Source organism: Natator depressus, chromosome 25, assembly GCF_965152275.1.
Source record: "Natator depressus isolate rNatDep1 chromosome 25, rNatDep2.hap1, whole genome shotgun sequence".
Classification (NCBI taxonomy): domain Eukaryota; kingdom Metazoa; phylum Chordata; order Testudines; family Cheloniidae; genus Natator; species Natator depressus.
Window position 1 is genome coordinate 15,798,206 of NC_134258.1, and position 26,409 is coordinate 15,824,614.

At 55.2% G+C, this 26,409-nt stretch overlaps 1 protein-coding gene across 1 annotated transcript in view; it reads right to left on the reverse strand.

Moving 5' to 3' along the window:
• The window catches only part of ARHGEF18 (Rho/Rac guanine nucleotide exchange factor 18), an 85,343-nt gene extending 64,235 nt beyond the window's left edge, over positions 1-21,108 (reverse strand). The window contains exons 1-6 of the mRNA XM_074939740.1: positions 21,018-21,108; positions 8,432-8,568; positions 6,680-7,182; positions 2,557-2,761; positions 1,590-1,704; positions 234-291 (exon numbers count right to left, since the gene is read on the reverse strand). Coding sequence (XP_074795841.1) covers positions 234-291; positions 1,590-1,704; positions 2,557-2,761; positions 6,680-7,182; positions 8,432-8,568; positions 21,018-21,093 — 1,094 coding nt within the window. The 5' untranslated portion in view covers positions 21,094-21,108. The remainder of the gene's footprint in view (positions 1-233; positions 292-1,589; positions 1,705-2,556; positions 2,762-6,679; positions 7,183-8,431; positions 8,569-21,017) is intronic.
• Between the last annotated feature and the right edge of the window lie 5,301 nt (positions 21,109-26,409).

Here is a 26,409-nt window from a genome sequence, read left to right on the forward strand (position 1 = left end):
ATGAAACACGAGCCCAACGCAGTCACTGGGAGTTTGGCTGACAATCTCAGTGAGCCCAGGGCATTTCCCAGAGCATCCCATGGGTCCGGGGCGCATCCCAGAGCAGGCACTCCCATGGCTCATGGCACTGCTGTTAATTGCTCTCTTACAGCTAGAGGCTGAATCCGGATCCCCAGCAACTCAGAAGAACTTAGAGCTGACCCACCCCCTGCTCCAGGATCACTGATACCTACACATGGTCTGGGGCCACATGGTCCTTTTCAATCATCTCCAGCGCAGGCGGTTCAATACCTGGAACCCAGGGAAAACATGGTCAGTGGGGATGCCAGCTCCCTGGGCTGCCCCTTGGCAGAGCGTCACATTTCAAGCTAGGAACAATTAACCCTGGGACTGCTGGGCTCCCACTCTCTCTTTAATGGGGAAGGAGGGTCGCTATGGAATCTGCCTTGGTTTCCCAACCTGTCCCTTCTTTGCTCTGTTCTCTCTGCTGCCTCCTTCACATTCCCCTTGAAATCAGAGGCCAAGAGCTCAGCTCATCACATATGTTCCAAGCTACTTGCACTCCTGCACTACTTCTCCGATACATCCTCTCTCTGCTCCCTCCCCATCTGAGGGCCGGAGATACACGCACATTGCTTGATGGCAGCCTGGCGGGCTCATTAATGGAGGTTTCAGCAGCAGGCTCCCTGGGTGTGGACAGAGCAGAGCTCCCATGAGCTGGGATGCTTTGGAGGTGGCAGGCCATGGTCAAACCCTGGTGTTCTCATGGGTTCCTTGTGCTCTCCAATAAGTTTTGTCTCATCACCCTGCTCTGAAGCAAGGGGTTTCTGAATGAGCAAGAGTAAAGGGGAAGGGGATCTTTCTGAGCAGGGTTTGTGTGTCAGCAGCTTTTCCCAGGGAACTTCACAAAGGGATCATAAACCCCAACAGGATACCCAGCAAGGTGATGGTCAGTTCTCTCTCTAGCCTGCCTCTGCTTTCCTAAAGCCTGTCCAATCCAGGAATGAGAATCTGCGATTCTGCTCTAAAGGCTGTGCCCTGCCTGGGTTTATCCCATCCCAGGCAGGCTCAGTACTTGCTGGCTGCACATCACCAGCCATTCCGGAAGCTCGGTTACCAGGGGAAGCTGCACAGTGCCCCTGACAGGCGGGACTGAGGCTCATGTACAGACTGTGTTGTTGGGATGCTGCTTTCTGTCCACAGGGCACTGTTTGTTGTTGTGTGCAACCAGGGATCCGACACCGCATCCAGCCATGGACACATTCTGTGGCATTGGAGACAGCTATGAGGTCAGGACTTGCATACCATGGTAACAAGGGCTATGGAAATTCCTTAGATCAGACTCAGGCTGCGTCTGCACTGCACCTGGGGCTGTAATTTCTGGCTTGGGAAGACATAACCACACTAGCTCTGACTGAGCTAGTGTGCAACACACAGTAGCGTAGCTGGAGTGAAACAGGCAGAGGCATGGGCTAGCTACCCGAGTCCATACTCAGGGCTGCACAGATTTCGGGATTCTCCACAGGATCTCCTGCTAGTGCACGTTCTTAAGACTATGTCTGTACAATTAACCTATTTCATTTACTCACCTTTGGCAGCTGGGAGCGACACCGCCAGGCTGTGAGAGATTAGAGGAGAGGAAACCTTGTTGCAGGCAGAAGGGACATACTTTGACTTCAGTCTCTTCCCATTGCTGTCATATTCCTGGAAAAGAGAAGAATCTGCAATGCCTCCTGCCCTTCATGCAGCAAGGGTGCTTCAGGGGCACGCGGTTAGCACCAGTCCCGAGCACCAGCAGGGTTCTGCTGATGACCCCATCCCACTGTCTTGGTGGAAGTCACAGCCAGATAGTTACCACACGGCATAAATCAGGGCCTCCCCTCAAAACCAATTACACTGGAAAAAAACCTTGGGAATAGGCTGACATCCTACCCCACCCTTTGGTATTTAACCAGAGTTACGATCACAGGACATGCTGGAAAAGCCGTCTATTTACTAGGGTTTCTAGGGAGGGCTGAGGGTCTGGGCTTTAGGATGGCGTGGAAGAAGTATATGCTGCTGTGATATCTGCTGTCTACCGGCTAGGGTGCCTAGAACTTTTGTACAGGTGTCCTTTTTAGATATAGCAAATCGAAAGAAACAAAGGCATTGGGTAGAGCTGCTAATCAGGAGACCTGGGCTCTGTTCCTAACTGGCTTGGACTCTTGGTGACCTCTGCATCAGGTTCCCCGTCTATAAGATGGGGGAGATGTCCCTCTTCTCTGGGGCTCTGATGGAGTCTGTGAGCCTCACTACACAGAAGCCACCAAGTGACCCATGTTATTATTATGCAGGAACGTGGGCCCGTGACCCCTCGGGGCCCAGGGGCTGCATCAGTTTGTCCCAGAGCGGAGTGAGGACACAGTTGAGGATTCACAGGTGCCAAGGTCCCTGGGGGTAGTGCAGACAGGAACAGAGCCTGAAGAGACGGGGCACAGGTTGAGCCTGCATGTCCCGCAGTCCAGCATCTCCCACTCCCCACAGCATGCCACAGGCACGGCTTTCAAGCCCACTCACTGTGTCCTCGTGATCGGGCATGATGGCGAAGTTCAGGTGCAGGGGCTCTATCTCCACTTTTATCAGAGCGCTGCCGCCGCCCCCCCAGGCCTCCACCTCAGCCGCGGGCAGCTCCAGGGACACACGGGGAGCCAGGCAGGGCAGGCTCCTTTCGAGCTCTTCTTGCTCCAGGTCACTGGCCATCTCTGAGGCATCCAAGCTTAGCCTAGTTCAGGAAACAGAAACCAGCTCAGACCACAGGAAGGTAGCGAAGGCAGCAAGGGGGCCAACAGAGGACAAGGGTCCATGCCCTCCTCTACAGCCACCTGTCAAAGGCCTCATCCCCAGGGACAGACAGGAAATCCAGGCCCAATTCTGCACCAGATACGTCTGTTCCACAAAGGCCGTTGGCCCTCAGTGAGGGCCCAAGCCAGTGATTTGTGCTGTTAGTCTGAGGAAGGTGAGCAGAGGCCGGCCAAGTAAAGCCACACCTGCGTTCCCATTCTAGGACAGCCAGCTGAGGACAAGAAAGGCCCATTACAGGCACGAACTACTTTGGACAGCAGCCTGGGGGTGATAGATAGGGAAATTTCCTGCCATAGCCTGGAAAAAATATATTTGTGAAGGTATAAGGGATACGATTCCTTTGGAGTCCAAGGCCTCCAGCTGGCTGCCTGCAAGCCCAGCCTGCTGCACCTGAGAGGAGAGCAGAAATGTAATTAGCTGATCTTTATAAGAGAGGGAGAGACTCCAGAAAGCTGAGGGCCAGGGGCTGTTCCCCTAACAGACTGCTGCTGGAGCCACTGCAGAAAGGAATTGCTCCAGAAACCAAATGGGCAGAATGGAGACTGTGGGAAGTCCTGAATTATTGATGCTCTGAGGTCAGAGCCAGGAATTTTGGGTTGCTGAAGGTATTGGTGTGAGGGCCAGATATGGGGAAGGGACCACTCCGCCTGCATAGACTTTGAGGGAAGAATCCATGAGGTTTGATTTGTTTTGTTCAAAGGGTTAAAATAAACAGCAAACCCAGCTGGAAACTGCTTCCCTGGGTTCTTCGAAGGGAGCTCGGACAGAATAACCCCAGGCAGCAAGCTGGCTCTCCAAGAGCAAAACCTGGCCTGGTAAGTAGGAGGAGTGTGCTATAAGACAGGCCCCAACCCTTCACAGCACTGAATTAAGTTTAAGTTATCTGTGAAGTCCACTGTATTGAATGCTATGTTTATGGATTATTGGGGAATTGGAAGCAACTTCTCTAGGGGGAAATGTGGCCAAAGTAAACCCTGTCAAGTGTTGTGAGCCTCAAAGGTCTGTTCTAAACAACGGGCTAGACACGGAGGATCTTTTGGGACAAAGTGAAGTGGGTTTCCTAGGAAATTCCTCGGGGTGAATGTAAATTCACACCACCTGACCCCGCTGTCTGAAGCTATGCCTTAAGGACAGAACCGCTGTCTGCTAATTACTACTCCAGAATCTGAAGAGCTAAAGCCCGAGCAGTAGAAAGGAGAGCGTGGCCGATTCACGGTGGTTCTTGTTTTGAGCTAAAGCTGTTATGAACTTGTAACCACACAAAACCCCTGGGGGTTTGAAGGACTGTCCACCGGCCAGAGCCCTTGCTGGCATTAGGGGTGATCTCTGGTGAGCTCATTAGCAGGCATGCAGGCTCTTTTAGTGTTTTTAATAGATTTTCTGTGTACTGCTTTCACCTTAGACCGAGACATGCTTGCTTGGAAAGAGTCGAGTGGTAACAGAACCGTCGGCAGTTACGCGGCTTATAGCCTCTGTAGAGAAAGCAACGTGCAGACGCTAGGTTAGGCCGTCTGATTGGCTGGGGCTATTGCAGCATAGGCAGGGAACCGTGCAGCCGGGACATACCCCAGTCAGGAGGGAGGGAAATGCGGGTCTCCGCCCAAGAGAGGTGAGGCCTGCAGAGCTGGGCCCCTAAAAGTGGGTGACCTTACTAGATCACTCTAGAATTTACAGATCAGTTTTTCTGATCATCAGCATGTCCATGACCTGCCCATACCCCTGCAGGGCAGACTGTGCCAGCAAACACTGCTGACCCCTGCCCAGCCCCTGTGAGGTTCTGGGACAGACATGGGCAGCTGCCCAGCCAGCATGGCCTAACTCCATTTGCATGCTGTATGCCTGTTGGCTAAAACACCATCAAAATCACATCGGGCTTTCCCTTTGAAAAAGCCTGATTTTGCAGGCAGAGAGCCACTGCCATAAAACTGTCCTGTAAACTCTGCCACCACCTGCTTACAGTGGAGGCTGCTAAATAGGCAGGACAAAGAAATCCTCGTTCAGGGCGCCACAGGCCAGGATAACTCTCCCCTGTCCCCCAAGGCCCTGATGATTCCTAGCGTGCTATCAGGACGCCAGCCACGTAGCAGCGAAGTGATGAATAGAGACCAATGGAAAAATCTTATGGTACCTTGTGGGACCTAGGTGCTGATCGTTGTCACTTGGCTCCTGCTAGCCAGACACAGGTCCCAGGAGAACCAGACACATTCCCCTTCTCTACACATCATAAATCACCCAGAAAGGGGACTGACCAAGGCTGTGGCTTGCTCCTGGCCACTCTCCACACTAGCTCACATGCTCCTGCCACAACGTAAGCCGTGAACGATACACAGTGGATGGAACAACAATAGGTCTTGGGACCGAAGCCTGCGCCTGATAAAGAACTGCCAAGATCTCAGCACAAGATAATTTCAGGGCACCTTATAAGGAGGAGGAGATAAAAATAGTCGTTGCTGGCTCACAGCTCCCTCCCTGCCGGCAGCCAGATCAATACGTTCATCCCAAGGACACACCAGTGCACAGAAATCCCGCCCAGAGGCCTGTGTGTGACAGAGCACATGCGGAGGAGGCAGCTCCAGCCCTGGCTCAGCCTTACCCACAGAACACCCTCTCTCCAGCCACAGGAACCCAGAAGAGGATGTGGCTTGCCAGAGAGGGCAGGGTCAGAGCTGGGATCACATGGGCAGGCTCCCTCCAGGGGAGAGCAGCTGGTTTGGCAGAGCTGCCCACTCAACACCTTCTCCTGCTAGCACAGCCAGAGCTGAGGGGACAAGGATGGGCTGGTGCCATTCTCCGGAGCTCCTCCCTGGGGCAAAGAGATGCAGGCAGGGACCCCGCTCACCCCAGGAGGGGAGATCCTCTTTCCAACTCCTGGGCCTGCTGGGAAGGGCCTTCTTGCTGCTGATGCCCCTCACCAAGCGGCTAATGGTGCAAAACCCTCTTCCGGCCCCCCACACCCAGGCCTCCTGCAAGAGTTTACATCCCACAGAGCACAGGGAGTGGGAGGCTTCCAGGCCTCCCTTGGCAGAGGCTGACTAGGGAGGGGGACCACCCAGCAGCAGAGAGATCTGGGCTGCCTGAGCATTCCAGCCAAAGCACTGCACAGGCCTTTGCTGCTCTGGGTGGGCTGCCAGCCAGCCCCTTGCAGGGGGAGGAGCAGAGATGTCAGCAGAGAGCAGACCCATTGTATGGGTGGCTCAGGGCAACCCGGGGTACTGGAGTTCTTTCCCTGAATGGTTACCGGGGCTGGGGTGTCTTGGGGGAGAACAGAGATGGCACAGTCACTGTCAAGCCAGCAGCTCCTCCCAGCCTGGTGCTGCCACCTCGGACTAGAGGGGAGCTTGGCCCCAGGGCCCAGTCTCGTGCCTGGAGCGAACAACCATAAGCCAGCGCTCAGCTCTGGGGCGTTCCGGCTGGGGAAGGAAGCAGCATCTTGGGGCTGCCAGCTCCTTGAGACACTGGGCTTACAGCAGCTACACTGAAAAACCTGCAAGGAATGTGGGCCCCTGATAGTCAGGGGTCAGCTTCAGACCCTTGGGTGGTTCTTGGGCCGTATGTAGCCACAACATGAATAACCAAGGGGAAGACCCAGAACTGCCCCCTTCCCCGTCTAGGGAAGCCCAGGAGAGGGACACCAGCCCCACCCCCAGCCTAGGGGAGTTTTTTGGTCACACAGCAAGCACAGGTGCATCCCAGGCAGAGGAAGCGGCAGCCCCTTCTCACCCACAGGGGCTCAAACCCTGATTTCAGGTGGCTGGAAAGCTGCTGTTTCACCACATCCTCTCCCCCTCCTTCCCCCCACAGGCCCCACACAAGCCTGGCTGTGGGAGCCCTGCCGTACCTGCGCCCGCTGTCTGTAGGTGACACAGGGCTTTCCCAGCTGTGCCTCCATGAGGTGGACATGGATCTCATTAGCGCGGGGAAGGACTCCCCATCCTCATGCCGCTCCGGTCCTTTACCCTGCTCCGCCTGGCACCCCCCTGCAGGGCGGCTGTCCAGGAGCCCTGCTGCACAGGAGCAAGCAGAGTCACTGTTCAGGAAATGGCAGCTGGCCTCCCTGTACTGCACTGAGCCGGAGATGGGATCGGGGCAGCCAATGCCCACAAGCGTTCGCCCCAAGCCTCCAGGCTTCTCTTCCGGTACAGGACAGCCTGGCACCGCCTGGCCTGTCCATTCGGGTAGCATTGCCATTGCTGGAGTCACACAGGCCTCTGGCAGGTTCAGCAGCCCCAGGTCTCTGTAATACTCTGTGTCATGGAGAGCTAAGTCTATGGAGAGGAGATCCTCAGTACTGCTGTGCACACTGCCCATCAGGGCATCCAGCTCCGGAGACGACGAGTCTTCCTGCCAAGGGAGCAACAGTTTAATACCTTGGGAAGAGACCAGGCACAGCAGAGCTTCACTGTGGCAGACCACGCTGCCCGGGCCTCAGAAAGGGGCATGCTCCCACTCACACTAGCTTCCCTTTCACCTCTTGTGACAAGCCAGGAGACAGCTGGGCCCATACAAAGGCAACTAATCCCTCCCTCTGGGGCTTTGGAATATTAACACTTAACATGTTGTCTCTGATACCTCGGAAACACACCCAGTCCACCTCACCTTCCCCTGTGGGGGAGATATCACTGTCGCCCTGTGACACACAGGGACTGGCAGGACACGGGGAAGAGGCACAAAGGGCTGGAGTTAGGCTTTCTGACAATTATGGCTTATCACCTGGCTGGCTTTGAGGACTGAGACGTGAGATTTTTGTGCTGCTGCCCGCACCAAGAGCAGGGCTCTGGTACCTTTCTGCACTTTGCCTCGGGACAGGCACTGCAGGCCCAGAGCAGGGCAGTCGCTGGTCTCAACTCTGGAGGGCGAAGAGCAGGGCACAAAGGGCTTCTCTGGTGGGTGAATTGTGCTGCCACCTTAGCACGGAGTGCCTAATGCTTCTGCCCTGTGGCATGTGGCATTCCTGTGCCTGACTCCCACTAATGCCAAGGGAAGGGGAATGCATTATTTCCCCATGCACAGGGGAAGTGCATCTCCCAAGCCCTCTAGCCTCCCCAGTAGCCCTGCTCTCCAGTCTCACATCAGTGCAAATCCTCCAGGACATTCTTCCGCTCTCTGCAGGAGACCGAATCAAAAGCTTTTGCTGCTGCAAGGCCAGAGGGTGGGGGATACAAACGCTGGCTGGGGGCTGGGCTGTCTAACCTCTGACCCCTTTCACTTGGATCCAGACCCAAAGCCAAGGGCTTGAGCATCAGGTCTCTGCAAGTGAAGCCATTGGCTGAGCAGAGCAGCCTTGGTGCAGCAAAATCTCACTCACTTTCCCCAGAGAAACAACCATCCATCCACAGCACCCTGCGGAGAACAGCGAGACTGCCACCAGGTCAGAGGCAGTCCCAGGGACCTGATACTTCCAGCGGGGACTGTGGATGGGAGCAGAGGACAGACAGTACACTGGATACTGTGCTAAAAGGGAGGGGGACTCCCAGTCCAGAGCCCTCCCCACAGGGCTGCCTGCCTAGCCCCTGCATAGCTGGAGACTGCCCACTCAGCACTCTCACCCACAGGACAGTGCTTTGGCAGCAGAACTGTAGGCCACACTTGCCTTTTCCTCTGCCATGCTGGTGAAGAAGACTTCATCCTCAGCAACCAGGGATGGGGAGAAGGTGTCTGGGCTGCTGCAGTCTGACGTGGGGATGCTGCTGGCAGTGAACTCCCGCGAGCATGGCTTGCAGTCTGACCCTGCGAGAGAGAGAGACGGTCACGGTCGCTCAACAAGAGGGAAACGGGAACAGCCACAAGGGCAGCGATGGGTCAGATGCACCCACGCGGAGCGAGTGCAGAACAGGGCAGCCCCAGTGTCCGACACATGGCACGCAGCCCCCTGGGCTGCTACATGGTGGCCGTGCCAGGGGCCATTGTGACCTCAGCAGCCATCAGCCCAGAGCCAGCTAGAGAATGGCATGCCACGGCCACCTCGCTGCAGGTGCACTGGAGATGCTGCAGTCTGCCCCACTGAGGCCCTCAGGCTGCTAACGAGATGCCAACGCAGCTGGGCAGAGGTTAAGCTGCTGGTGGCAGAAGGCAGACACTGGTCCTGCGTTCCCCATGGAGGGCTGTAGGGCATTAGACACAGACAGCAAAGCCCTAGAAAGGAGACAGCACAGTAAGTGCCAGACCAAGCCAGGGTCAGCTGGGCGCCATCCTTAGCCCTTTGCATAGAGACATGTGGAGCTAAGGAGGAAGCCCCAGCGAGATGAGTCAGCCACTGGCTAAAGAAGGCCCAGGCACTGCAAGCTGAATGCTGACCCCTGTCTCAGGCCAGGCCCAGCCCTTCCCCCCAGGCTGCTCATTTGGACGTGTCCTTTCAAAGAGGGTTTACCCCCGAGAAGCACTGCCCCAGCCTGGACCCAGACCCAGGCCAGCTCCCACCCCCCCGCTGCAGCGTATGGCCTACCTGTCCCCCAGCCACACTATGCCATGCGGGATTCACTGTTTCCTCACCAAGGACGTCAGAGGGGAGTTGGGCCTACCCTGTGCACTGGCCCAGCACCAAGTCACACCCAAGCAGCAGCCAAGGAGAGCACCTCCACAGAGGAATGACTTTTAAACAATAACCTAAGCACATGGGCCATTAACTGAGCCAGAGGGTGATCAACTTGGGGCCTTGGTGGCCAGCAGATCTGGCCGTGACAGAGGGAGGGGATGAGCAGAGTCTCCACGGCCCCTACAACAAACAACCCAGGTGCCTGCATCCTGGTGCAGCAGGAGCAGGGCATCTCTGTGGGGCACACGGGGCCTGCACAACCCCCAAGGCCTGGCGTCCCTGCCCCACGGAGGGTGCAGCAGGGAGAGCCCAGGGCACACGGGGCCTGCCTGGAGAAGACAGAACGTATATCTGCTAAATTCAGTATAAAATCAAACGGCACGAGACAAGGAATCTGTAACCAGATGCCTCTGAGCGTGATCAGGCCCTGACTGAGCCAGGGGAGCCACCAGCCACCTAGCTGGGCACTACGTTCCTCCCTGGCGCAAGGCCCTTGTGATGAACTTGGCCCCTTCTCTCCAATGCTGACTATGTCCCCATCACCTGCCCTAGGACAGACAGCAAGCGTGACACCCTGACAGCACAGAGGGCGATGGGCTGTGGGGAGGCCTGCACTGAGAAAGCCAAATGTCATTGCTGGGGCTGCAAATGCAGTATTTCTGCCCCAGAATGTGCCTGTTCCCTGCTCCCTCGTGGCCCAAACGGGGAGCTCGAGCCCTTCCACTCGCAAACTGAAATTCCCCTTCGCCGCCAACGGGTGATAAATGTTATGCAGAATGTCTCCTGTCCCCCCAGACCCCCTTAGGCAGGGCCCCTCCACAGGGCAGCGCAGCAGGATTGGCTGCAGTTCTGCTGCATGGAAATGTCTCCTTTGCTGGTGATCCCCAGGGAACAGGGGAGTGCTTGTGATGGGCTGTAACTCTCCACAACGTGCTTCACAAGCACAGAACGTCTCCACTGGCCCCAACCCAGTGAAACGTAAGCGAATGCGGCTCCTGAACGAGAGCTGAGAGCGGGTGGGGGTGGGGGTGGGGGTCGGGTCTGGTCTGAGAGAATTCAGGGCAGCCCTAGGGCTATGGGAAGCTTTCTTGTGGGACCTCCATGGCGCTCAGGAGGGGAGCCCCAAATTTCAGCTCTCGGGGAGGAAGCAGGGCTACTCCTCTGACCAGAGCTACCACAAACCTTCAGGGATTGAAAATCTAAATCATGAGCCAAGCAGGACCCCCGGGCAGGCCTTGTCCTGCGAACAGCTGAAATGCCACACTCCTTAACTCCCCCTCCACTGCAGGGCAGCGCCTACAACCATCATGGGACCCAGCCGCCTTCACGTCCCCTCCTTGCTGGCTCGGGTCTGGCATGAAGGCTGGGTTTGGGTTCAGTGATCTCCTGCCCCACTTGTTCTCTTTCCAGGGTCCGGCAGGCTTCCCCATCCCCAGAGTCCCCCTGACGGCAGCGGCACCAGCTCACCGGGCACTGCCTGAGCAGAGGCTGGGGCAGGCAGCCAGCTCACGCTCCGCCAGCCCGCTCTTCCCAGGATTGCTACAGCAGGCGACTTACTGTCGCCATATTGTGAGGCCTCAGGCCTCTGTCTGCAGCCACAGTAAGACAGCAGCAGCCAGTAGCTAAGCAGCAGAAAGTCACATCCTCACATTCCATCTAAATTACGGTACATTAAAACAAGGTCAGAGCCGGCTGTTAAGAAGGAGGCTCCTGTCCTAAGAGCACCCACCATCACCAGAGAACGAAACAGATCTTAAGATGGTTAAAGAAAACTTAGTTTGATAGCATCTGTCTGGAAAGAAATCACTTATCAATAGTTATGCTTGTAAAATCCTCATTTCTTTATTGTTTTATCTTTATGGTCCCCACTTCTCTCTTGTTTGTCTGTGTGATCTCTGTCTGGTGCTTTGATTGTTTCCACGGGTGGCAGATAGCGTAGGCAAGGGGAGGCTTTGCCTCCCCAAACAGCCTGCCGTGGCCCCGCCCCCAGGCCAGCATGCCTCCTGCAGCAACTGGGGCCACCAGGCAGCTGCTGCTGGGCCGTGCTGCCTGCCTGGCACTGGCCACCCAAGCACCGGGACTGGGGAGCGCCTGGAGTCCTGGGGCTGGGGGCACGGTGACCACGCTGCCCGGCCACCTGAGCACCGGGGCTGGGGCCCCGCCCCCCCACCTCTGTCTGTCTGTCCGTCCGTCACTGGGGCGGGGGGGGCTGCGGTGGGGGTGCTTTGGGCTCCTGCAGGGGAGATAGAAGCGGGTAGGAGCAGGGCCTCGGGCACAAGGGGAAGTGCCAGGGGTTAGCTTCCTTGAGCAGCCGGGTCACCGGCCACCCGTGATTGTTTCTGTCTGTTACATAATTAATTTTGCTAGGTGTAAATTAATTAAGGTGGTGGGATGATTAGGTTAGAGAATTTTGTTACAGTATGTTAGGATTGGTTAGTAAAAATTTAGTAAAATGATTGGTTAAGGTACATCTAAGCCAGACTCAAGTTTCACTATATAAACTGGGGTCCGAAAGGAAGTTCTTTGGGAACCAACTCCAGGACAAAGCCCCAAGAACAAAGCTGCCAGACCTCAACACTCTGCCAATGACACAGTGCAGAAGCTGGAGTCTCCAGATGACCTGATCCTGATTGGCCATCAAGAAAAGTTCATCTGTCTTATTGGGAGTGGGAGTGGTGAACATTGTATGTTTAGCGTGTGCGTTCTGTTTTGGTGATTGTTAATAAATAGAGGTTAAGTAGGATATTACTGTGTAAGGCTCTTTCACTGATAAAAGACCCCATAAACCTGCAAAAGATTGAGCCCTGAGTCCACAGGGAATGGATGTGTGTTCTGAGTCCACACGGAATGGGTGTGTGCTCTGAGCCCAGAAGGAGTAGAGCCCAGAGCCCACGGAGAGGTAAATTAGGTGCCTTTCTCCTAGAGCCCTAAGAACTGGGAAAGGGTTGGGGTGCCCAAATTAACCAGGTTACGCCTTGAGCACTAGGTAGAGGTGGGATGCCCTAGAGCGTGCACGTGACAGAGAATTTTGTGCGGGTAACACCACACGCTACAGCAGGCAATTTCCATGGCATGTGACCTGCACTGTTCTCCCAGCCCTCCGTGAGCCCCCAGGCCCCTGCACCTGTCAGCTGGGAGGAATCCCATACAGGCATTCCAGTGGCCTTCTCCGCAGAACAGATTCCCAGAGACTCCAAAGTGACACTGAAGAAAAGGGGCTCAGAGCCCAGATCAGCTACACCCAGAGACAACTCTGTACATCAAGGAGAACATGGCTTCCACCAAGAAATGCCCTTGGGTGCTCCCCCATCTCCTCCCCTCGCTGGCCAGGGTTCTTCAGCATTCCGACCAAATGAGGTTCTGTTCTCCATAAATACACAGCTCCACCATGTATGTAACCTGCTTTCACCTGGATAGTCCTGGACTGTCCCAGAGAAAGATGGGCTTGTCCAGCACCCACAGATTTCACCCCCACCCCGATGGGTTCCATAGAGCAGTGCCAAAGGCACTCAGAACAAAGGGTGCAAGCTGTTTTCTACCAGCCTGGTCACTTGCATCTGCATCCTTGGCTGGGGAAGGATTTCTCCTGGCATGAAAGCCTATTATCAGTGTCCGCAGCCCCACACATGAATACTGCAGGAATGAAAAGCTGTTTCACAATAAGTCCCAACAGTGAAAGATTCACTGTCCTTGAAAAGAGGAAATTAGCATTCTCAGCTAAAGCACATAAAGAGTAGTCATGGACAATGCCCTGTTCCAGAGCTGGATTGCAGATAGTTGTCACAAGCTTTGAGGCATTTCTCAGGGGCTTATAGTCCTATGAGTTTGCTCGAGGGCCCACAGACAGCTGCCCTCCATGGGAATTTAAGATTTAAACACGTCCAACAATTTTACTTTCATCCTTTATTCTTAAAGGCTACAGCCCAGGAGACTTTGGAGGTGTGAGACTAGAGCCATATGCTGGGGTTCTAATGACAGCCCAGAGCAGCATGGAAGGATTTCATACTCTGGTATCAGAACGCTCCTACGTCCGTGTCCTCTGCACTGTAGAGTGTTTGTGTGTGAGAGAAAAGCGTGTGTATGCACACAACCTGATAGCTCATTGAGAAATAAAACAAAGGCTTGACATGGTTCGTGGTACAATGCATCATCCAGCTGACTACAGCACATTCCTATGTAGCGAGCCACACAGAAAATGTTAACCATGATCTCTAAACCATGGCATGACTCATGAAGAATTCAGATGCCATCTCTAAGGAATACACTGGACAGAAGCCAGGCCACCAGACCAAGCATTGTGGTAGATAATTTAAGGTACAGTCTCTTGCTTTGTTCTCTGCAAGAGGCCAAACGCTCCAGCTGACCCAACAGGGCAAACCAACTCTGCAAGGAATACCACAGCACACTTCAAAATCTAAATCAAACAAAGTATTCTGTAGATCTCTCTTGCTGACCCCGTATCTGACACCAGGAAACCTGAACTAACTATTGTAAACTTGTTTAAATTCACTGTCTGCGATGACAACACCACGCATTTCATGCACATGGTTCATTGTTTAGACTAGGCTGGCTTGATGCTCTTCTGCACACGCAGGACTGTCCAGCATCGAACTGGGTGATGAGTATACAACCAGCCTCAAGATGGGTAAGCCCTACAGAACTGTCCTAGAGTAAGCATACAACCTCCCTCTGCATGCCAATGCATTACATGGAACTTGGCATGCAATGATATAGCTATTTGATGGCTGTTAACCTTTCCTTCCTGAATCTTAAGAATTCAGTGTTCCTTCCAGAGACTTCAAATTATAATTGCTACCAATCAGCAAGTATCTGGCAATATGCATTTTTAATTTTATTTTTTCCCATATGTATTGATTGATTCATATGAGAGAAAAAATCCTAAAAGATTACACTGAAATCCCACATAAGAGACATTTGAATTGAATCTATTACTTATGGGCTATCAGCATAAACACCCCCATTAAAATGTTCCAGGATTTCTAAAACCTTTTGTTTGCTCTGTCACAGGGCTGTGCTGGACTATTTAGTAGGTAGCAGGAGGAGCGGAGGTGACATCTCACACTTCGTCACGTCACAAATCTAAATCAAGCTGACTGGCTACAGCACAGACATTGGGCTGCGATTAAATAGGCAGGTAGTTGGATGCCCCATGTGACAAAAGCCACTGAGGGACTCCTGAGAGACAGGGTTAGACACGGAAGTAGACCCTCCCATGAACCTGGATCGCATTCGCCCTTTTGGCCACAGCATCGCATTGGGAGCTCATCTTCGGGTGATTATCCGCCCCAAGTCTTTTTCACAGTGACTGGCCTCTGTGCCAGATACGCCACTAGCAGGAGGGACTGCTAAGCTGGCAGTGCCCAAGGGGAGGGAAGCAAGTTCTGTTTTCATAATGAGAGCTGCCTAGAACAAGGGAAGAAAAACGAAGCCTCTTGTTTGTGCCTCCTTTGAAACAGGGGACCTTCTCTGAAAGTGAATGGGCAGGGCCCCACAGGTAGCCAGCTGCAGGGACCAGGCAGTCACTGCAGACTGACACGTGTTTTGCTTCCACACCGATGTGGGTGATACCTCCGAGTCACATGGGTCGAAGTTAAACCAATGAAGTGTTTTCCTCTAACAGCAGGAGCCACGTCCTGCCTGCCGGAGCCACTCCAGAAAGAGGCCCATCGCGCCTGTACAAGGCGGCCTTCAATCTTCAGGGCTGAAGTGGAACCCTGGAATGGAACCAGCACCCTTGGAATCCTGGAAAACATTCAGCTTGTTCTTCTTGTGCCATCCCGGGGCTGGGGATCTGGACAGAGACACAGATTGCAGCCAGCGTAACTTCTCCACCCCACAGCACAACAAAGATCCTCTCTGGGCATTGCAGACACCCTGTTCAACACTCGATACATCAGTCCTGCAGACCAACCCCCATAAACTTCATAACACAGCCCCGCACAGCAAGGCATCATTACTCAGCAGCATATAGAGCGCAGAGCTATAGGGCTGGGAGACCATTTTAGGCAATGTGTGCACAGCCAGACATGACAAATTAAACCCCACGCTACCTTTGCAGTGACTCCTTTCTAGCTAGTACCATGGAGAGGGACGAGGTGAAGGGGTAGCCAAGTAGCAAAGCCATCCACACACTCCCCAGCAAACCCTCCCAGGAGCCAAAGACTAAGGAAACAAGAGGAGCCTTGTCTGATGCCCTGAAGGTCAGACTGGCTTCATCCAACTGCCAGGAGAAGCAAATGCCCTGAGCCAGTGCAGACTGTGGACCACGGGTGTCATGTCACATCAACCATGTTCATCTAATCCAGCGGTTCACAACCTGGGCGCCACAGCCCCCTGGGGGTCCATGAGCAGGTTTCGGGGGTCTGCCAAGCAGGGCCAGCGTTAGACTGGCTGGGGCCCAGGGCAGAAATCCCAAGCCAGAGCCCCACCACGGCGGGCCTGAAAACCAGTAGTTGTAGCATAGGTGGGCCATGGAGTCTTTATAGCATGTTGAGGGGGTGCGGGGGGGGGGCTCAGCAAGAAAAAGGGTGAGAACCCCGATCTAATCCATGTAACACAAGCAGCCCCGAGAGTCCCTCCCAGGACAGTTTCCTACTGAGCCAGCACCGCTATCAGCCACACCCAACTGGTCGCTATGCGTAACAGATTGGCACGCGGGCAGGCACACCACATTCGCAAACCAGCCTCTGAAATTGCATTCCCACATTTTGGCTGGGCAGACTGGTGTGCACACAAGAACCAGCTGGGCAAGACCAATCCACACTTGCGCAGAGCAGCCACTCAGCAACTGCTGAGGAGATCCGTTGTCCTTTGCTGAGCGGGAGGGGTTTCCTGGCCCCAAGGAAGCCCCCAAGTAGCCTGGCAGGAACCCAGAGGCAGGATTCCCCTCCTACACCTTCCTGACTCCAACAGCACAAGTGAGAGCAGGACAGGCCCAGGTGGGACTGAGTGACCCTGGAGCAACAGTGCGGGGCAGGACTAAGACACGTGCCTGCCAAGCACAGGAGTGGACTGCGTGGCAAGGGGCATCCACAGTGCCCCTCTGGGAGAGTTGGAAAAGTCCATGGCCCTGCACGGGGCAGGAGGCACCGCATTAGGCTCCCCCCACTCAATAGCACTCTGAGTAGGACCCTGCAGCCTCTGGGCTCAGCGCAGTCGCCAGCCCTGTGCCATGTCTATACTGCGGGCCCTATCATGGTACCGCTTCCACGCTGAAGCTCTGCTCCTGTCGTGTCGATGCTTCCCATAGCGACAGAAGGGTTTTCCTCTCTGAGGCAGAAGAATCTTTCCATCAACCTGGCTGTGTTGTCAGGGGGGCTTAGGTCACAAAACGCATCCCCTCCCTGAGGGCCGTAGCTCGGGCCATCTAATTTTGAAGCATAGACCAGGCCTTGGGCTCTGTGTGTTTTGCTCCTTTGTAAAAGATGCAGGCTCCTCGGGGCAGGCAGGCCCAATGCGGCAACAGCTGGAGGGGTGGGGAATTGGATAGACACCTCCGGCACTCAGCAGCAGCTCGCACCTTTGCTCAGCCGGAGGCTGGAGATGAGATGACAGAGTGACGCTCTCAAGAGCATTCACTGTTTGCTTTAAGGAAACATTAAGCAGATTAGGACTGTGGTTGCTTAATGCGCCTCTGGCTGGGAACCATAAAAGGGTACTGCTGCAGCGAGCGAGCGCCTGGCCATGGAATCCCCAGAGCGAGTTTGTGGGGAAATGGTCTCTGAGTTCCCTAGAACTGGAAAGGGCCCCACCAGCAGCCTGGGAGCCTGGTTTGATTTAAGGCTCAGCCACAGCCTGGCTTCATGGCCGGCAACCAGTACCGTAGCGGAGCTCCTGCACAGATAGAAGGGAAGGAACATGCAGCACGACAGGACAGTTTGGGACCTGTGTAAATGCACAGCAGGTAGGAGAGGACAGGCCTGTGACCTGGGTGAATCTGCCCCCAGGTCCCAAAGGACAGGACAACACTGGAGCCTCTTCCACTCTGTGCCACTGGCTCATGCTACCTCCCTGCGCCCCTCAGCCCCTAGGGCTGGCCGAGGCCAGTAGCGTCCCGTCTCCAGGGGCATGCAGGCCTGTAGCCCCTCTCTGGATCTGATGATATTGAGACAGGCTGAGCAGGTTCCACTCCATTAAAGCAGAGTCTGGGTGTAAGTACCAGGAAAACCCCACCACAAGGGGTTAAATCCCCACCACCACCACCACCACAAAGGATCAAAGCCCAGTCAGTGCAGCCCATGCTGCTGCCTCTGACAAACCAGTCCCTGGTTCTTTGCAGACTGGGCTACCAGGTGAATCCGATGTGAACGCTGCACCTGCCTAGTGGTTACAGCAAGGCAGATTGTCAGGGTGTATTCCCAGCTCTGCCACTGACTCACTATATGACCTTGGGCAAGACATTTCCCCCTAGCTGGGCCTCAGTTTCCCCCCACTCAACAGAGTGCAGGGTTTAGTGGGGCTCAGTGAATGAGTGAGGGAACCATCTGGGGAGGAAACATGCTGGAGAAAAATCAAGAGCGCACATTCCGTATGCGCAGCTCAGGGTCTCCACATCTCAGGCATTCTCCCCACTTTCTTTTTTCTAAAAGGCAACACCAGACACTGTGAAGAAAGGCAGCGCTACCACGCCGTGTAATCTTTCCAGGAGGCAGGAATGGCTGGGCCCCAGGGGGTTTCCCAGGAGCCTGAGCAGCAGAGCATGCGCCAGAGACTCCTGGACACTTATAACAGCAGCAAGTTTAAGGGAGAAAAAGAACTATCAAGAAGCTACCTTCTGGCCCCAAAGCCAACCCTTTACGGGCTGGCTCTCCGGATTATTAGCGCTACAGACTAAGACAGCTGTAGAGTGCGCAATAAACCTGCCGCTCCTGGGGGCTCTGAATGAGTGCGACCCCTTGGTGCGTGTGCCAATGCCATGCGTGAGCAGCCCTTCGCTGTGGCAGAGAGCAGCTCATGAGGGCTGGGCTGGGGGAGTGGAGACAAGCTGTCTGACTCTAACAGTAACTTGCAGCCATACACTGAGGAGTCTCCAGCCGTTCCTCCAAGCTGTGCCCAGGCCTGGCTGTTGGGCTCAGGCAGGGCCAGCTGACTGCTAAGGAAACAAATGCACACACACGTTAGGGAGACAGGCAGCAGGAGGTCCCGGTTGGGTTCCCTCTGGTCCCTCCTGGGCGCCAGGGCAACATGGTTTCTGACTGTATATTTGCTAGGTCTTTGTCCAGTTTAGTTTAAATTCTTCCAAGCATTGGAATTCCCCCCGGAGATGATTACCCAGCAGGATCCATCTGAGTGAGCTCCAGTCTCCGTTTCCCCATCACGGAGGGGTGTAGCCCCTCATAGCACCCTCGGGACCTCCCCCTCCCCGTAGGAATCACTCTTCACGCAGTGGGCCCAGGGCCAAGTGACATACGCTCAGCTTCTTCCTCTTTCCCCTAAATCAGCCCCCGAGCCTGCTGGGTGCTGTACTCTAGCTTCCTTCAGCAAACACCCCCACGTCGTCATAGGTTCCAGACCCTTTCTGACCGCGCTGGGTCAGGATTTCTGTCAGCAACTGCTACTGTTGAACCAGATTGTTTTCCAGGCACGTGTACTCGCTCCATTCGTGCTGCTGAACCAAACACCCGCTGTCCATTTTCTGAGGCTGGTGGCTGCTTCACCTGCCCTACTCTGCTCCAGGCTTCAGAGACCCAGAAGACAACCCAGTGCCCTTTCCCCCTCTCACTCCTTGACACAAATCCCCTGCTCCCTCCCAACAGGCCAGCCGTCAACCACGTGGGGGCAGCCGCTGGGCAGGGGGCAGAGAGGAGCAAAGTGCTGGCTTTGTTCTTTAAACCAGCTCCACTTCGACTACGAACTTGCCAGGGTCCTGCTGAGAAAGGCTCCCGGAGAATCTCACGGGGGTATTCAGCTCCAGGGCACAGGAGATGTGCTTGGGAGAGGCTGTGTATGTAACCCTGGCTCCCGAGTTCCCCAGTAGCTAGCGCCTGACACCAATGCGGTTAACAGGCGGTCCCCAGTAGATGAGCGCTTAGAGCCCACACCACATGGCTCATGAAGGATTTGTATGCAGGGACTTCTCTCATTCACCAGCTGGCGCGCGCACGAGTCCTTTGTGACACCCCAGAGACAGCGGCACATCGGTGGTGGATGGCGTGAGCCCAGTACCGTTTGTGTCTGTCACACTGATAAAGCACCTTAAAAGGTCCCAGATAACTTGCGGGGAGGGAAGTGGGGGATTCAGATGCATTTTGAGCGTCTGGCCCAGAGAAAGGGCTTCTCCAGCCGCAGCAGAGACCTGCAGGGCAGAGCTGAGCTACAGCTGAACATCCTGTGCACGTGCCACAAATGGACAATCCATTCAAGGCAGTGCTGTGCTGTGTGCAGAACCTACAGCGCTGCAGGAGGGAGGCTGGTGTGAGACAGACACTCTCCAACCCAATGGATAGGGGCCACTTAGTACCACGACATTGCCACAAGGGAGATTTGCTTCATTTGGAAATTAGCAAAATTCAGCTCTCATCAGCTGCCTCAAATCTCCCTGCGCCCCAGCCAGCTGCCAGAGCACATCCAGGTTTGGAAAGGGTTAGCCTGAATCAGCCTTTTGGGAGCCTAGTCCCGTGTCAATTTCTGCTTCCTGCCCAGAATGAATTTCCATGTGTCCCTCAGTTTGAGTCTCAGATCCACCCTGTATCCAAGGCTCATCCACTCAGGAGAGGGGAGTGCTGGGGGAAAGGGCAGGCAGGTATGTGGGGAGAATGGAGCCAGGTGAAAAGGAGGGGGAGGAGCAGGCTGAGAGCTCTGACATCGCAGGTAAAAATACCTGGAAGCATCAGAGCAGCATGGCAGTTGCACACTGTAAATATTCACTGGGGAAGTGATGTCTGCATGCGACAAGTCAAGCCCCAAGTGACTGCGAAATTCATGCTCCTCAGGCCTCTGGCTCGAGCTCAGCCAATAGCAACACAATGTTTGCAGAGAAAGTTATGCAGCGTTTGGGGGTTGAGGACCCCAATACCAGAATCGGTCTCCTCTGTCACCACTCACTAACACTGCTGGTCTTCGATTAACAAAGGGCCTTACTAAATACTGTGTGGCGCACCACGTTCCTCAAATCACAGGCTGCTCCTGTCACTTGCTGAGGCTTTGTTAGCCCACAAGTTCCAGGGGGTCTCCTTGAAAGCACAAGATTCAGCCCCTTTGCACACATGGCTCTGGGAGCTGAGCTCTCAGCATGACATAACCTGCAGCACTGCCAGAGGTTCACCTGGAGACAGCTGCCTCTATAAACTTTAGGCTCTCCAGTCCTCTGGGAGCAATGAATCAAGTTCATTATCAAACCAGAAGACTGATATTTAACCAATTACCCAGCTGCTAAAAGCACTTAAGGTGCCCTGAAGAGAAGATTAAAGGGAAGGAAAAGCATGAACAAATACTTATGCAGCATCCCCTCCGGCAAGAAAAGGCTCGTTTCTAAACAAACATAAGCCTCTCTGCCAAAGCAAGCCAAACTCCGCTAGCTCCCATCTTGCTCTGGGTCTGGGTGTCTGCACTGCTCTGCAGCAGTTACCCAGGACCACAGAGCAGGGCTCCAACAGGCATCCAGGGCCCACAAGTGGGATGTTACCTCGCTTAAAGGACCATCTCTTCATCCAGCGCTTTGAGAACGATGGCCAGGAATGGTTTAGCAGCGAGTCTGCCATCGGGGAGCCTTCTGAGCCCCGTTAGGGGATAAAACCCAAGCAGAAGGCGACGATGCAGTTGCTGGAAGGCAGAGCACAGCACGGTCTGAGGCAGCTCTGCAGACTCCAGCCCAGGAGCTGCCAAGAGGGGGGAGTGGAGAAGCCAAGTGTTTTGTCAAAAGTATCAGCTGATAGAAGAGGCAGCCAGAGGGAAATTCTTGAGCTTTATATCTCCCACCTGCACAAAGGAGCCGTGCACACTTCCTGCAGCAGCGAGTGCAGGCAGGATGGGGACATCTAGGACGACAGCTCTGCTCCCTAAGCACCAAACACTACTTACTGGATTGAAACTAAATACAAAAACAAGCTATTAGCACATTGGTAACTTTCCCCTGGCTGGCAAATAGCTCCCCATTCCACTCCTGGTCACGATGATGATAGCCTGCCAAATCCATCAGCCACTCAATCAGCGCTGCAGGGTCCCGAGTACTCATGCCATGGAAACACAGGATGAACACCACGTGCACACGGGCCTGGCATTTACGGCTTTGGCTGGCAGCGTATCCAAGTGCAAAGGCAGAGCCTGAGTGAGTTCCACGGGGCAGGCCTGGGAAGCCGTCCCTCTGACAAGCCAGCAGCTCTGGGAAGCTCTGCAGCAAACCCACCATCAGCAGGGAGAAACTGCCCCTGGAACAGACTTGTCTCCAGCTCATTTTCCCCACAGCATCTGATCAGGCTAAGGAGGGCCCCCATCTTCAAGCTGCTTCAGATGGAATAAGAGACCTGACCCATCACCCAAAATTTGAGTGGACCCCTTGACTCTGTGCCTGTAACTCAGCCTGCTTCCCCCCACCCCTCCATCCCAGCTGATGCCCCAAAATTTTAGCCCAACCCCTTGGCCCTGTGGCAAGGCTGGAAAAGCAGAGCTCTAGCCATGGGAAGCCTGCCTGAGCTCTAGGCCAGTGGGTCTCAACCTTTCCAGACTACTGTACCCCTTTCAGGAGTCTGATTTGTCTTGCATACCCCCAAATTACACCTCACTTAAAAACTACTTGTTTACAAAATCAGACGTACAAAAGTGTCACGGCCACACTACTACTGAACAGTGGTTGGCTCTCTCATTTTTACCATGTAATTATAAAATAAATCAAACGCAATATAAATATTGTACTTACGTTTCAGTGCATAGTATATAGAGCAGTATAAACTAGTCATTGTCTGTATGAAATTTTAGTTTGTACTGACTTTGCCAGTGCTTTTTATGTAGCCTGTTGTAAGATACGGCAAATATCTAGATAAGTTGATGTCCCCCCTGGAAAACCTCTGGGGTATACCTCCCAGGGTACCCCTAACCCTGGTTGAGTACCACTCATCTAGGCCGAGTCTGCTCCCAACAGCTAGGCTCACTACTTCTCAGGCCTCGCTTATGTGGCCGACTCTTTACAAGGTAGAGGACAGGCTGCCTGGGGTGAAAAGACCCTGTCCCTGGCCAGGCCCTGCTCTCAGGCTGGTCTCCCCCAAAGCCCACTTCCCCAGGAGATGCCTTGTGAGAGGCTGTCGTAAACGTACAGCTAAAGGTAGCATAAAATCCCTCCTTTACGTGTAAGGGGTTAAGAAGCTCAAATAACCTGGTTGGCACCTGACCAAAAGGACCAATAAGGGAAGAAGATCCTTTCAAATCTATGGGGGGAAGTTTTGTTTGTGCTCTTTTTGGTTGTGCTGTCTTGGGACAGAGAGAGGGACCAGGCAGGAAAAAACCCTCTCCTAAAACCCTACCTGAAATAAGCATCCAAGATTACAAAAACTGTAAGTAAAGCAAGGAAATGCATTAGATAATCTTTTGTTTTAGCTTGTGAATTTTCCCTATGCTAAGAGGGAGGTTTATTCCTGTTTTTTGTAACCTTAAGGTTTTGCCTAGAGAGAAATCCTCTGTGTTTTAAATCTTATTACCTTGTAAAATTACCTTCCATCCTGATTTTACAGAGGTGCTTCTTTTATTTTTTTCTTTATAATAAAGTTCTGCTTTTAAGAACCTGATTGGTTTTTAGTGTCCTAAAAACCTAAGGGTCTGGTCTGCACTCACCTTGTTTACCTATTTGGTTGGTATATTATTCTCAAGCCTCCCCAGGAAAGGGGGTGAAGGGGCTTGGGGGGATATTTTGGGGAAACAGGAACTCCAAGTGGTCCTTTTCCTGAATCTTTGTCTAACTCTCTTGGTGGTGGCAGCGATACCGTCCAAGGACAAGGAGGAATTTGTGCCTTGGGGAAGCTTTTAACCTAAGCTGGTAGAAATAAGCTTAGGGGGTCTTTCATGCGGGTCCCCACATCTGCACCCCAGAGTTCAGAGTGGGGAGGGAACCCTGACAGAGACCTTGCTAACCTAAGCCTGTGGAGCAGCAGGCACTGGCTTCTGGAGTCTCCTCAGCCACCAGCTCTGAGCATTTCCCTCCCCAGCCACAGCCAGAGGAGAGAGCAGAGCGGGAAGAGCAGGACAGAGCCCAGAACAGAGAGAGCATTGCCTCAGCTGGGAACGGCCTGGGAGAGAATTGCCTGCACTATAGAGAGCCGCGCTCAGGGCTGTTTTGACCCCAGGAGCGGAGAGCACTCCCCACTCAGGCCCAAGGCCCATGACAGGATCACTTGAACCAGTGAGGGACCAGAGGGACTCATAAGGGCTCCTGTCCTCTCTCACACCAGGCAACAGGCTCCAGAGTCCACAGACATTTCACACGGCTCCAGGCAGACGCCCATGGAGCCTAGATGAGCCCTCTTGCTCGCCCTGCCACCGGGCGCAGCTTCCAGCCGGGACCTCTCTCCCGCCGCCACAGCATCAGTCCAGGCCTTGTCCCGCCAGTCTGCCGAGCGAGGCCCCGAAGAAGCTAGCAGGAGCCGGGGGGCTCCTGGCTCTGACCCCAATTCACTGTGTGACTGGGGGTCAGTCACTCCCTGGGCCCGTCTCCACTGCCCCTCCCTAGATCACGGGGCTGGTGACACCACCCCGTAGGGGACGAGGTCATTCGCGCTAGCAACATGCCCTGACGCCAGTCCCTGTGCGAGGCTCCAGCTGCCAGACTGCACAGGGCCCAAAGGGCTGGGTCCAGATTGTCGTCTGGGTCCCAGGCCAGCTTCTCCTCCAGAATCCCAGCCATGGCTCCAGGGCCCTGTCCTCCCTCAATGCTGCGGGTGGGTGGAGTCCTTCAGGCGCCATGGGGCAGCCCCACAACCTTCTCCTGTCCCAGCCCGTGGCCTGCAGAGCGCAGAGGCCCCTTGCTCCTCCTCTGCTTCGCCACAGTCAGACCAACACCAGCCTCCACCGCTCCTGGAGTGGGGGGCCGTGCACGCAGGCCGATGCTGACAGTCCAGCCATCACCCCAGGGAAGAGCCGGCAAGAGCTGACGGTAGCTCCCCTGGGTGTGCTGCTCCCCAGCTGAGGAGCCCAAGGGCTCTGGCGATGCCGGAGGTACTGGGTGCCTGGGGCCTGGCAGCCCTGCCCCTCACCGCTGGAGCGGGCGGGAGGAGAGCTGGTGCCTGGGACTCCTGATGAAGTTACGCCCGCGGGAGCAGCACAAAAGCCCCTCGCCTCAGCTTGGGGGCAGGCGCCTTGGCCAGGGAGAACAGGGGTGGGAGGAAGAGGCAGCGCAGGGCTAGGGCCTGTCTACAGCCAGCCGGCTACCGTGGGAAGCAGGAAGCCGGAGTCACAAGATGCCCAGTTGCCCAATGTGGGGGTGACGGGGCCACCCACGTCAGGGTTTCCTGCTGTGTCGCGGGCCGACGGGCCTCCGCGCGATTGGACGGGCAGTGCTGCCACCTGGTGGCTGGCACGGGCACCATCACCTCATCTCACCCCCAGGCCGGCGGCCCTGGGCAGCGGGGCCAGGCTCCTGCCTGCACGCTGCGGACCGAGCGGGGCTTGCGGGTCACTGTGAGACAGAGGGAGAAGCTGCCCGGCATGTTTCACCACTCCCAGGAGCCAGGGGCAGCTGCAGCATGTGCCCAACCCCCAGCTCCCTCTGCCGCCCCGCTGTGCTGTGACCCCTCTCATCAACACCAGAAGCTTCTCAACCTGAGGCCAAGAGCATCTTCCCTGGCCCAGTGCTACCGGATGCCTCAGCTCCCTCCACAGACTGGGGCAGAGGGGAGGCCTCAAGTTACAGCCGCTGCCCTCAACCTCTCCCATTACCCCACACATCCCCCCTCTAGGTCCGGAGCCCTGCATCCCAGGGGCCTTTGGGCCAGTCCTTGCAGCAAGGCAGCGGGGGGTGAGGGAGAGTTACAAAAGCCCATGACCCAGCCCTTTTGGCCTGGAGCTAGTCGGTTCTCCCACCAGCCATTGCAACAATCAAACAACGACCCAGGGCCCGGGAGCCGGGGGTGGAGGTTGTACAGCGGGACTTACCCGGGACGTGGGAGGCCTCTCCTCAGCACGCTGTGGCAGCAGTCTCACCAGCCCATGCCCTGGGCTTCTCTGCCCGGTATCGGGAAAAGACACAGCATCAAGGCTCATCTCAGAAGTGACAGCAGCCGCTGACTTAATCCTCTTGCCACTTCCCCTTTCCTGAGTCACAAACAAACCCGCCCCTCCTGGCCTGCGATTTGCCCAGACCAAGGTAGCTCAGTTGCTTGCAGACACTTGCAGTGACCCTGCTGGGTGACATGGACAGGAGAGGCCCAGAAGCACCCCAGGGCCGCCCAGGCTGGCAGCTCACAGCACAGCCCGAGTCTGCAGTGGATGTGAAGCCAGCAACCGCCACAAACGGCTTCCTGTTCCGCTCAAAGAGAAACCGCTTCGCACTTTCCTGCGCACAAGTGCTCAGCATCCCACCTCCCTCCCGCACTCCTAGGGACTGGCAAGGCTCCTAGGGGAGGTTGCCTGATACTTTCCAGGATCCAGCCTGGTGCCCTTTTTTCCGGCGCGCTCCTCTGTCACTGTGGTTTGCTGCCTGGCCCTGAGCATGGCCTGCCGGAAGCCCTGCGCAGCACTACGGTGATGCATGAAAGCAAACAGGAGACGAGCCGGGTCCCAGCATCACAGGGGCAGAGGTGGGATGACGAGATAGTGCAGTGCAACTGGCACTGGCTAATGGAGACCGACACCAGCAGGACAGACCCTCCTCTGCTCTCCAGGCAGGAGGGGGAGTTGGTGCTACAAAGACTCTTTCCTTGTCTGAGCACCTGGCTGGCTCCAAGCCCGAGCGCGCCCACCGCTCCTGTGAGAGCTCTAGCTGAAGGGCTGACCTGCTCCCTCCCTCTGGCAGTGGGTCCCAGGAGAGAAAGTGGGGGTGTCTCCTCGCTACCGGCACCCCTGTCCAGCTGGCTTAGCTCTGGGCCCTGCAAGTC